At 36.7% G+C, this 13759-nt stretch overlaps 1 protein-coding gene across 1 annotated transcript in view; it reads left to right on the top strand.

Annotated features, from left to right (window-relative positions):
- Positions 1-13759, top strand: part of Parp4 (poly(ADP-ribose) polymerase family member 4) — a 118673-nt gene that overhangs the window by 27470 nt on the left and 77444 nt on the right. Inside the window, 4 exon segments of the mRNA XM_047552863.1 lie at positions 105-278; positions 5862-6022; positions 10022-10159; positions 12101-12196. Of these exon segments, the coding sequence (XP_047408819.1) occupies positions 105-278; positions 5862-6022; positions 10022-10159; positions 12101-12196 (569 nt within the window).

The following is a 13759-nucleotide window of genomic DNA, read 5'->3' as shown; positions in this document are numbered from 1 at the left end:
TGTGCAATGAATCCAAATATTGTTTTAGATATTTTTTATGTTCCCTCACTTCTATGATTATCAATATTTAATTTTAATAAGCATATATCACTTTCTATTTATAGGTGAGCAAGGCAGAGGGGATTATCCTTCTAGTAAAGACAGCATTGAAAAATGGAGAAACAGCAGAACAATTGCAAAAGAAGATGACTGAATTCTACAGATTAATACCTCACAAACATCCAGTAACTGAAGAAGTTAACCTGAGACTACTAGCTAAGAAAGAGGACCTCTGTCAGGTAAACCTCTGAAATAAACTATTTAAAATATGTTGGGGGCACATCTTTAAAAATATGATGATTAAGGGTAACACAAAATCATGTAAGTTATCTCCAGAGTTCTGCTTAAAAATAAATTGGTGATCCAGGCATGATGTACATGCCTGTAATCCCAGTGACTCAGGAGGCTGAGGCAGAAGGATCCCAAATATGAAATCAGCTTCAGCAACTTACTAAGACCCTGTCTCAAAATAAAAAATAAAAAGTGTTAGGGATGTAGTTCAGTGTTAATGTGCCCCTGGGTTTAATCTCCAGTACTGAAAAATTATATAATAATTAATAATAAATCAGTGAACTATTATTCTAGAATGATCTGGATCTTCCCAGAAATTATCTAAATCATATTCCCCATCATGAATGTGTTGGCATAGTGATACAAATGCAAAATTTTTTTAGAATTAGTGCATCATAAAAATAATTTCCAGACACTGGGATTAGATCAAATTCTTTCAATGGAGACACTTATGACCCTTCACAATAAGAAAGTCCAGATGTGGGGTATTTACTGACCAGTCTAGCCCCTGACTCAGTTTGTCAATATTATCATTAGGGTCCCGACTTCTTTTCATCTCTTTGTACTTCCTGTAAAGTGACAGCTCAGTGTACGGCTGCAGAATTTCATAGCGTCACACCCGAAGTATTTCCTTTTGTGCCTTGTAGAGGAAGCCCCAGCAGACTTGCATTTCTTTTTTAAATTTAATTGATTTTTTTTTTTTTTGAGATGGGATCTTCCTAGGTTGTCCAGGCCTGGGTTTCAACTCACAATCCTCGAGCCTTAACCTCCTGAGTAGCAGGGATTACAGTTGTGTGCCAGACTTGTATTTCTTTAGTCAGAATTCACTTATATGCACATCCCTAACCAGTCACTGGCAAGGACAATAGAATTACTGTGACTTTTCAGAACTGGGCCATCTTTACTAAACTGCAGGAAAGGAACAGGGCTCAGTTAGCGAAGAGGAAGGCAACCTTATTAGTTACTCCTGATTTGGTTCTCAGTTGCCTCAACTGTACAGGATGGGACTGGGATAAGATTAGCTATTCATAACCTGAATTTCAGAGGACTTCGTAGATTTGAAATGTTGCCCATTTGGGGAAAATGATAGCTTTCAACATATTTCTAGAGGAGTCTATAACCCAAAATAAGTGAAGAACCAATAAAAGAGATGAACCAGAAATGAGAAGATGTAAGACCCTTACAAATTTTAAATTCCATGATTTAACTAACATCAATCTTTAAGAATCTGTCATTAGGGCTGGAGATATAACTTGGGAATAGAACATTTGCTTTGCTTACACAATGCCTTGTGTTTGATCCCCAGCACTGTAAAAAAAAGAAAAGAAAAAAAAATCAGTCATCAATTTTGCTACTAAGAGGCAATGTATGGGTTGGGACTGTAGCTCAGTGGCAGAGCACTTACCTGGCATGTATAAGGCACTGGGTTCAATTCTTAGCACCATGTAAAAATAAATAAAATAAAGGTATTCTGTCTACCTACAAGTACAAAAAAAATTTTTTTAAAGAGAGGCAATGTCTGATAACCATCCAAATACTTTTTTTTTTTTTTTTTTTTTTTTTTGCGGTGCTGGGGATTTGAACCCAGGGCCTTGGGCTTGCGAGGCAAGCACTCTACTGACTGAGCTATATCCCCAGCCCCCCAAATACTTTTTAAATTTGTTTTGAATAGATAATATACCTGCATGAGTCAAAGGTATAATACATTCAGCCCTCTGAGTTGTGTATGTGAATTCAACAAACCAAGGATCAAAAATATATATTTTTAAATACATCTGGAGACTGAAGATGTGACTCAGTGGTAGAGTGCTTGCGTGGCATGTGTGAAACCCTGGGTTTGATCACCAGCAGTACAAGAAAAAAAAAAAGCACTGATACTGAACATGTAGATTTTTATTATCATTATTCCCTGAACAATATAGTATAACAACTGCTTACATAGCATTTACATTGTATTGGGCATTATAAGCCTTCTGGAGAGTATTTGAAGTCTATAGGAGAATGTGCATAAATTTGATGCATTTTATATAAGGGATTTGAGCATCCAACGTTTTTGATATCTGAGGTTGGTCCCCAAAACAAAGCCTCATGATACTGAAGGATATCTGCACTCAGAAAACTACCTTTATTCTATTCTGACCCTTATGTTAATCATCTTTCCTTAGCTATGACGAAATTCCTGAGAAAAACAACAGAGGAAAAAATATTTATTTGAGTTCACAGTTTCAGAGGTTACAGTGCATAGTTTTTTGGCCCTATTGCCTACATGCCTGTGGCAAGGCACATGGGAGTTTATGGTGGAGGAGATTGTTTACTTCATGGTGACCTGGAAGCAAAAAGAAAAAGAGGAGAGACTGCAGTCCCCATATCCCTTTCAGGGGCACACTCCCAATAACCTAATTTCCTTCCATTATGCCCCCCTTCTAAAAGTTCCACCACTTCCAATAGTGCTACAGTGTAACATGTAGCCTTTGGGGGATATTTAAGGTCCAAACCATAACACACCTTGACCCCATTCCCTCCCTCACTCCAGTAAGTAATCATTTTTCTTTCTTTCTTTTTTGTCTTTGCAGAGTTTCTTTATGCAATAAATGTACAAACATATATTCTTATTCTTATTTTTACAAAAAGTGCTATACTATCTTTGCTATTTTGCATCTTGCTTTCTCAATATATCCTATTATTCTAATTTTCCACTGTGCATGTGGGGATGTGCCATATAATATGGATATATCTTCTTGCCAGACATTTGAATTATTTCTGGAATTTGCTACAAGTAATGCCATGATGAATTACCTTATATTTTTCATTTCATACTTACTCAGAAATATCTCTGGGATAGAAGTAGAAATGCTGAGTTAAAGGATAAGTGCCATTGTAATTTTGATAGATATTGTCTGATTCCCTCATAGGTGTTAGACCATTTGGCCCCTCCACTATGTAAGAATGTTTCTGTTATCTGTAGTCTTACCAAGAGCATAATTTTCAAATATTTATATTTTTTCCAAATCTTTTGGATGAGAAATGATTTCTCAACAAGTCAGGAGACTGAGAATCTTCCCTAAGATTAAGAACCTTTATTTATTTTTTTCTTTTTCAATGAACTATTTGTTCTTGTCCTTTCCCTCTATATTATGGATCTTGATATTTTTCTTATAATTTTTTTCCAGCACTAGGGATTGAACTGAGGGACACTCTTATCACTGAGCCACATCCTTATTCCTACTGTTTTATTTCAAGGTAGGGTGTCCCGAGGTTGCTGAGGCTGGCTTTGAATTTAAGGCCATTTGCTGGGATTATAAGTGTGTACCACCATGCCTATCTTCTTTATAATTTTTAAAAACTTTTTATATGTTGGAGTGTGTAGTCTATGATATGAACTACAAATATTTTTCCAGTTTATCTTTTTAGTTTGCTTATGGTGAAATTTTTGTTCCTGATGGTGGTGGTTGGTTTGTTTAATTTCTACCACATAGAAGGTCTTTGCTTTTATACAGAAAAATACATTATTTCTTATTTTATGACTGGTGGATTTGAGGTATAGTTAGCAAGTCCCTTCACACATCCAGGTCATAAAGATGCATGAAAGCAGAATGACCAGTGCTTCCCTCAAATATATCCTTAATCTTAAAGATGTTAAAGCAACAAATCCATAGACTAAATATAATTCACATTACCCATGAGCTTTGATCCCTTCCTCCAAGCTACAGGACCTAGGAATAGATGAAGGGGTATTCCAGTACGCTCTCAGGAAATGGACCTTTCCCTTATTACCTTCTTATCCTTTGAACATGATACACATTCATGCATACTTAACAATAGGGACACATTCTGAGAATTACATCATTAGGTGATTTCATGATCATGATCATATAAACATGTGAGTTACTTATATAAACCTAAATGGTATAAGTCAATCACTCGATATAATTGAGAAATGCATTAGTGGCTGGGGTTGTAGCTCAGTGGGTAGAGCACTTGCCTAGCACATATGAGACTCTGAGTTTGATCCTCAGCACCATATAAAAATAAATAAAATAAAGGTATTGTGTCCATCTGCAACTAAAGAAAACTTTAAAAAAAGATGCATTAAATACAACATATATGAGACTACTGCCTACACAAGATGACATACTTTTTACAGTAAACTTTTTTGTGTGTAAAACTAAGGTTAATCCAGGGGTGCTCTACCATTGAGCCATACGCCCAACCATTTTTAGTTTTATTTTGTGTCAGGGAGTCACTAAATTGCCAAGGCTGGCCTTGAATTTGTAATCTTCCTGCCTCAGCCTCCCTAGTCGCTGGGATTACAAGTGTGCACCATCATGCCCAGCTATAGTAACCTTTTTTTTTAATTAAGTAGAAGGAGTGCACTAAAATAATGATAAAATTATGTGTAGTAAATATATAACCCAGTACCATAGTTTTTTATTGTCATTATCAAGTATTGTGTACTGTACATAACCATATGCTCTATTCTTTTTAGTTGTATACAGACACAGTACCTTTATTTTTATGTGGTGCTGATATTGGACCCAGTACTCTACCACTGAGCTACAACCCCAGCCCTGTGCTATTCTTTTATATTATTAGCAACACAGTATCACCACACATGAGTAATGCATTATGCTAAGACATGATGATAGCTACAATTGTCCTGTTACTAGGTGGTAAAAATTTGTCAGCTCCATTATGATCTTCTGGGACTACTGTTAAGTGGTCCATTATTGACAGAAATATCATTATGTACATGACTACACAGTACCTCCAAATGGAACACACAAAATGAATTTTTTAAAGCAGCATTGGACTTGAAGTCTAATGATCTGAGATTCTCTTTAATGACTGTCACCTTATTGCAGGATTTTTTTTTTCTGGTGCTACTGGGAATTATACCCTGAGGCATGGACCTCTGAGCTACATCCACAGCCCTTTTTATTTTTATTTTGAGAGAAGGCCTTGCTAAATTGCCCAGGATGGTCTTGAACTCCTGATCCTCCTACCTTAGCCTCCCAAACTGGGATTACAGTCATGCACCACCACACCCAGCTTTACTTCAAGATCTCTAACAACTGATTTAACTTCTCAGAGCCTCACTTTCCTCTTCTATATAATGAGGACAATTCCTACATCAGTGCATAATGAGGAGTAATGAATAATGTATCTCCAAATAACTTATTAACAATGATGTTATACTAATGTATACCTACATTGTATTATCAGTGAGGCAATTTTATTAATTTTCATTTTATTTTATTTTTGAGATGGGATCTTGCTGTGTTTCTCAGCCTGCCCTTGAACTCCTCCTGGGATTAAGTGATCTTCCTTCTTCAGCATTCCCAGTAACTGGGACTACAGATGTGCAACACCATAACTGGTTTTTATTAACTTTAATACACTACTAACAGCAAATATTGATGAAAAGCTTTGGGAAGAAATCGATTTTCCCCAATCCTTTTGTGAAACTGTTGATGAAATATAAATTAATTTTGATATTTGGTGATTCTTACATTTGTCATTTCTACCTATAGCTAATAAGAGACATGGTTAATGTCTGTGAAACTCATTTGTCCAAACCCAACCCACCTTGTCTTGCCAAATACCGAGCTCTGAGATGCAAGATTGAGCATGTTGAACCAAATACTAAAGAATTTTCCTGGGTTAAACAAGAGGTATTACAGAATTACCACAGGTAAGCATGAAGGAATATCTTTGGATTTTTGTTTATGTATACATGGTGCTGAGGATCCAATCCAGAGCCTTGCTCATGGCAGGCAAGTGCTTCATCAATGAGCTATATACCCAACCTATATTTTGCTATTTGGGGATCTTTTATGATGTAATGCTCTTTGAGATTCTGTTAATGAGCTGATCAGGAGGATAACTACCTAGAGAATTTAATCCTCAGTAACAAGATAGCTATGTTGTGATGATAGATTACTTCTGTATTTACAGTAGGGCCTAAGTGCTTGTAAAGGCTTTCTACTATTCCACTCCAATTTCAAGGTACTTAATCTTATTGGGGATTAATTAAAAATTTTAGGGAATGGAGATATAGCTCAGTGATTGAGCACCTGCCTAGCATGTGTGAAGCCCTGAATTCAGTCCCCAGCACCACAAAAAATAAAATAAAATAAACACATATCTAAAGGTATTTAAATCTGTGCTTGGAAAGGTATTACAGAAGAAATTCATTTAAATTGAGATTTAAACATACAGGAATATGGCTGTGCCAGCTTCTAATGTGGCTACTTTGTAGCATGAAAAACTAGTTGAAAATCTGAAAAACGTATCAAGAATTATAAAATTCCTAAATATTACTTCCATTTGCATCCTGCTGACTGTGCATGCCCATAGTCTTAAACTGGTGTGCATTCTACAGTGACAACAAACGTGACGAATCAGCTGCTCAGACAAGCCTTCAATGGATGTTGCAACCTCCTCGAATTCTGTAGTCGAGAATCTGGACCCAGCATCAAGGTCCAGAAACTCATTTGATGATTGTTCTAGAGGAAGGGACTGACTCTTTCAACCTGGTCTTTCTTTCCCCCTGCAGCATTTTTGGTATCTCAGATCTCATAATCATAAGCCAATTTTACCCTCTATCAGTCATGCATAATCCTTAGATACAATGTGTGATATAGCCATATGTACAGGCTTATAAGAACCACTGTCAAATTAAAAATTTAGAATTTTTGAATTGATTGTTACTTGTTGTTAACCCATTAGTAGTTTAAAATCAACCATGGTGAGAGGATTTGCACCATGGAAATCAGCAAATGCTACAAATTGGGATTCCATGGGGATTTGTTGTTGTAATTGTTTTTTTGGGGGGGAGGGTTACTGGGGATTGAACTCCGGGGCACTCAACCACTGAGCCACATCCCCAGCCCTATTTTGTATTTTATTTAAAGACAGGTCTCAATGAGTTGCTTAGTGCCTTGCTTTTGCTGAGGCTGTCTTTGAATTCGCAATCCTCCTGTCTCAGTTTCCAGAGCAACTGGGATTAGAGGTGTGCACCACCACGCCCAGGTGTTATAATTGTTTTGAGACCTGGTTTTCCACCACCCTATAGAACCAGTCCTGGCCACTCTTCCATCATGGACTTCATCATATTAATTTTCTCTAGCAATATCCTTTGCTTAAAGATTAGAAACCGTGTTGTTATGGCAAGATTGCAGTAAATCACCGAGTTGATCTTAAAGCAGGAAACGGAACCATCTTTATTCACCAGCTGGTGGGACTGAGAGGCAGGCTGCAAGTCTATACCCTTTGACCCCCTGCAGGGGTTGGAGTATACCTTTTATACCATAAGTAAAGCATGTCAGTGCATTAATCATAAGTGGCTGTTGCTATGATTCAAAACTGCAAACAAACATCATGAGATCTAAAATCATAAGCAGAATGGGAAGTGGGTCAAAATGACCCTAGTTGAGTACAAGTTAAAGAATGTTTACTAACATCTAGACAATCATTCTCTGACAGGGTACATTGTCCAAGAAAAAAATGGGAACCAAAAAGAGAACAATTTTACACTGAATATGAATTGTCATTTTGTGTTGCCAGACATGCTATGCTAAGCAACTGTTGATGGGTACAGAGGTGGAGTGTTCCCATGGGAGAAGCATTTCCAACATGACCTGGAGTCAGGGTAAAATGGAGTCTGTTTGGTCATTGCCCATATAGCCTGGCTCATAACAGTGTAAAACTATGAAGAAAGTTAAAAATCACCAAAAATCTCATCATCCAGAGATAATCCAGGGATAATATAACTGTTGTAACATTTTGGTATAGATCATTGTGTAGATCAAATTACTTTTTTCTTCTTTTCATCTTGTGGTATGGCGGTAAGTCACTCTCTGAAATTAATGTCTGATTGATAGCATTTGCTGAGTTCTGTTGTGTAAATACCCCCTTCATAGCCAATGTCAATGAACATGGGGCTGGGACAAAGTGTACAGTAAATTCTTGTGGCCCTTCTATAGCCCACACCACAATTCCCCATCAGTACCCCCAGTCTCCTTCTGTGCCTCCCTATCTTGGTTGCCTACTGTGTTAGTCAGCTTTTTGTCAAAGTTTATTTTGAGCTCACAGTTTAAGAGGTTTCAGTCCAAGGTCGCCAACTCCATTGCTCTGGGCCCAAGATGAGGCAGAGCATTATGATGGAAAAGCATAGCAGAAGACAGCAGCTTAGAAAATGATGGCCAGGAAGCAGAGACACAGAGAGAGTAACTAAGGCACCAGGAAAATTTAAACTTCAAAGGCATGCCTCCAGTGACCTACTTCCTCCACCATGCCCTGCCTGCCTACAGTTACCACCTAGTTAAGTCTATTCACATTATTAACCCATCAGATGAATTAATTCACTGATTAGTTTGCAACTCTTATAATCTAATTATTATACCTCTAACATTCCTACCTTGACACAGGATATTTGGGGGACACCTCATATCCAAACCATAACACACACCAAGAGCCATTGCAGCCTCACCCTGTCCCTCATCCCCATATCATGTTCTCTCCATTCTGCCTCCAAAGTGTCTTTTATTCATTAGCTTCTTTTCATTATTCTGGTACCATCTTTGGTCTAGATCACATTATGCTATCCACTCTATTGTCACACCCTTCCTGATGTTCTTTTCCACTCTCTCTTTTTTTATATATACCAAGGATTGAACCCAGGGGGCACTTAACCACTAAGTCAACATCCCTAGCCCTTTATTCTTTATTTTGAGACACAGTCTTGCTAAATTACTTAAGGCCTCACTAAGTTGCTAAGGCTGACTTTGAACTTGTGATCCTCCTGTCTCAGCCTCCCAAGTTCCTAGTATTACAGGTGTGCACCACCACACTGGGCTTCTGTTCTTTTCCACTCTTAACCCATCCACCCATTTTTCCTATAACAACCCAGTTAGATCTTAAAATACACATTGTATCATGCTATATTCCAATAAATGCCACTTCCAAGGGATGGCTTTTCTAATTACCCTTTTTCTGAACCTGGTTGGTTTCTTTAGTCGAATGTTAAATAAAATATTTGGTAAAGCTTAATTTTGTCTCTCTAATTAGAATATAAACTCCATGAATCCAGAGACCATATTATCTTATTTTCAATACCTGGAAGAACATTATCCTTTCTTTCAGGCATTGGAAATAATACTCATCACATATTAAATGAATGAATTTTTTCACATGAAAGCAGACTAAATGGGTTCATTCATGTATTCACATACATATGGACCCTTGTATATGTACATGAATGAAACTATATGTTCTCTATATTGTATAATTGAAAAAATTTGGGATCATATGATCATAAAGTTTTGTGATCTTTTAGATTTTATACTTTACAATAGGAACATTTTTCCAACTGATAGCTATCTTTGCTGCTGGTAATTGTGAGAACTTTCCCAGGACCCAGTCATCTCTTTTTCTGGCTAGAATCTGTCGTGGCTCAATAAACTCTTTTATATGTATTTTATGTGTATTTTACTGTAAATATTGTAAAATATATGTATTTTACTGTAAATTTTGCATCATATCATTATTTTCTAAGAATGCGATTTTATAACACTGCATAGATTTCCAAAATAATGTTGTGTTGTGATTCATTAAATCACTTCCCTGACAATGAACATTTGAGTTGTTTCAGGATTATGTAATCTCAAGGTTTTTCTTTTAATCCTTACAGTAAAAGTTCAGTAGGTATCTTGCAGATATTTAGAGTTGGCAGAGTGAATGAGGCCACAGAGTTTGTGAGCAAACTTGGCAATGTGAGGTCCTTGCTGCATGGATCTCCTGTGCGAAACATTGTAGGAATCTTGTCCAGGTAAGGGTACATCATCTTTATTTTTCAAAAATTTCAGACTAATAAATATGAAGTGTTTTACTTACTTTCCTTCTTTTTCCTAATTATATGAGTCTCTGATTCCTAGCACCAACAAAATAAATAAACAAACTACGTAGATCTTTAGTTAAAAGCAGCAAATTTACTGCATTCTAGAGAAAATTAAACACTTAATAATTAAGTATGTAATTTAAGTTATGTATTTTTAAAAATGTGTTAGGAAGGTATGTATTGCTCCTTCAAGATCGTATCATATGAAGAAAAGTAATTCTATATTTTTCCATGTGTATTGTAACTCTTCCATGTGGATCAAGTCTCAGTATAGCCCAATACTTTAAAAAGAGAACAGTCTAGAAATTAGAGTATGAAATAGTGTGAATTATTGATCCAGAACATAACTCTACATTTCTGTTTTCTTTGAATAACCACTTAATATTAGGGCTGAAAATGAAGTTACAGGGGCAAGCGAAATTACAAGTACATTTAAGTCTTTTTTTTTTTTTTTTTTTGGTACCAGGGATTGAACTCAGGGGCACTCAACCACTGAGCTACATCCCCAGCCCCTATTTTGTATTTTATTTAGAGACAGGGTCTCACTGAGTTGCTTAGCGCCTTGCCATTCCTGAGGTACTGGGATTATAGACCTTCACCACCACACCCCACCATTTAGGTCTTTTAATTAAGTACTTAAGAAGAAACTTCAGGACTGGGGATGCAGCTCAGAGACAGAGTACTTGCCTAGCAAGTACAAGGTACTGCTTTTGATTCCCTAGCACTGCCAAAAAAAAAAAAAATTACTAAATAAAAAAATTGGAAGTTTTTTTTATCTTCATACATGTAGGAATATGTGACAGCAAATTCCACCATTTTGTACAGCTATAATGCACCAATAAAAAATATGGGGAAAAATAATCGTCTTTGAGTAGAAATGGCCTTTCGGTATAAGACCAAAACTATTTTATAAAATTAATTCAATTTCCTAATGTACAGTTCAGTAGATGTATATATAATGAAAGACAGAAGTCTTCCTTTCCCTGCATTTGTAGAGATAACTATGGTTTAACTTTCATTGCAAAGGGTTCACTGAATACTAAAAGTCCAGAAGCAAGGGAGAGGTGCATTCAGCACTTTACACTGGAACCTCACCTGGAGGAGACAAGAGCTAAGGCTAGCAGCCCAGCACTGGTCAAGATAGTGATGAAAAACCAGCCATAGCTTGTGATTGTTTAATGGCATGTGGAGCTCCTCTGGGAAATTACAATCACCCCTTAGTATCCTCAGGAAATTACTTCTAGGACCCTTTCAGATACCAAAATCTTTGGATGCTAAAGGGTCCTATATAAAATGACCTTTGTGTGTAGCCCCTATGTAATCCTTCCCATACACTTTAAATCAGCTCCAGATGACTTGTCATATGTAATATAATATAAATGTTATGCTAATAGTTGTTGTACTAGCTGGGCACAGTGGTGTACGCCTATAATCCCTGCTCGGGAGGCTGAGGCAAGAGGATCATGAGTTCAAAGCCAGCCTTATCAATTTAACAAGGCCATAAGCAATTGGTGAGACCCTGTCTCTAAATATAATATAAAAAAGGGTTGGGGATGTGGCTCCGTGGTTAAGCACCCCATCTTCAATCCCTGCTATCAAAAAAATAAAAATAAATAAGTAGTCATTATACCATATTGTTTAAGGAATAATGACAAGAAAAAAAGCCTGTTCATGTTCAGTTCAGATGAAATTATATTTTTCAGAATATTTTCAATCTGTGGCTGGTTGACCTGTGGATATGAAGGGCAAACTGTATTTGGCCATTTTAAAGAAATGCATGTCATGCTTTATAATTAGCATCTCTGCTGAATTGATGAGGCTATAATAAAATATTTTTTCTAGTAAGTCATTATAATGAGCTTTCCTTTTCAGAGGGTTACTTTTACCCAAAGTAGTTGAAGATCGTGGCGTACAAAGAACAGACATTGGAAATCTTGGGAGTGGGATTTATTTCAGTAATTCACTCAGGTTAGTATGTTCTATCCTGAATCATGTTTCTCATTCCCATACCCCAGGAATCTTCTTACCCACAAAACCAAGCATTGAAAACAATCAGTTTTCTCAGTGTAATGTAGAAGCAGGTCTTTTGTGGTGAATGTTTGAGGAAATTACATCTGAAATCATCTTAGTGATTTTTATTCACCAAAGAGCTTTTACATATATAGACTTACTGAATCCTCACAGCAGTGCTTTGGAGTAACTCATTTTATTATCCCCATGTAACATATGGGAACACTCAGGACACACAGGAGATCTTGCCATCAGACATGCAGCTAAAATAGCAGGCAGGACACCTCCTTTCTAGTCTCTTTCTATTTTCTCCAGCAATCTTTATTTCTGCAGCTCCTGGCCTCCTCTCTTTCTTGAACTGGGCAGTCACTATATGGAGTTTCTCATTATTATTCTTTAAACATTTATATTATAAATTTGCATGTATACAATATTACAAAGTAATGTTTTTCAGATGTTACCATGTTTTCCTGGGCATTTCCTTGATTTAACAAAATTGAAGTCCTCAGTGACTTTCAGCAGCTTGGGCTTCAGTGAAGAAGTCTAAACAAAGAAATCTAATACTCCATGCCTTAGACGTGTAATGATTTGTGTGTATATGTGTTCTTTTCCCTGTTTAAAAAGAAAAAAAGGAATTATTTTAAATAGAGCAAATTGCAATGGATTGAGGAGTAGTCAGTAGACTCATCTGTCATGGGGTGGTGAGAAGGAAGGAGATAGCAGATGAACAGTCAAAGTAAAGGACAGGTTTGATGGGAAGGATGAGGCATGTTTGTAAATTAAAGGGGGAAATGCCCACAGAAGTGGAGATGTTCATAGGAGGAATGAGGGAAACTGTTTTTTTGTTTGTTTATTTGTTTGTTTCTTTGTTTTCTAAAGTACAAGTCTTAGAAAGTGGAACAAAGAAGAGTCCTCCAGCAACACTTTGACATTTTGGTCTTGTTCCTAAAAAAGTTGTGTCTTGGTCTGTTGGAATGGTTCAGGCCTATAACCCCAGCAACTTGGGAGGTTGAGGCAGGAGAATAGAAGGTTCAAGGCTAGCCTCAGCAATTTAGAGGTCCTTGTCTCAAAATAAAAAGTAAAAAGGCTAGGAGTGTAGTTCAGTGGCAAAGCACCCTGGATACAATCCATAGTATTCCCACAAAATGGTGTGTCCCAAAGATTTGTCCCCCACAAAATACAGCCTAGTCATGTTCCTAACAGCAAGATTTGTTTTATTAAAGGTTCCAATTCCCAAAGAAAGGGAAACAGAATCAATCTCTCTTTTGGGTGTCATTTGAAATTTTTATGTCTCATTTGTTCAGAAGGCATGGCAGAATACAAGAAAACTTTGTGAAAATCTAATGCCTGTCTTTCCCTTTGACCAGTTCTTTTCACTTGGTATTTAATGTTCTGTCTGAGTTTTAGTGCAGATAATTCAATCTAATCCCTTCCTAATTCATAGGTGAAGTTTTTTCTCCTTATTCATTGGTATGGCATTTATTATAATAAAATATGTATATTTTAGTGGCTAGCAAAGAT

This window comes from Sciurus carolinensis, chromosome 5, assembly GCF_902686445.1.
Source record: "Sciurus carolinensis chromosome 5, mSciCar1.2, whole genome shotgun sequence".
Taxonomy (NCBI): Eukaryota; Metazoa; Chordata; class Mammalia; order Rodentia; family Sciuridae; genus Sciurus; species Sciurus carolinensis.
This window is presented reverse-complemented; position numbering and strand designations above follow the sequence as displayed.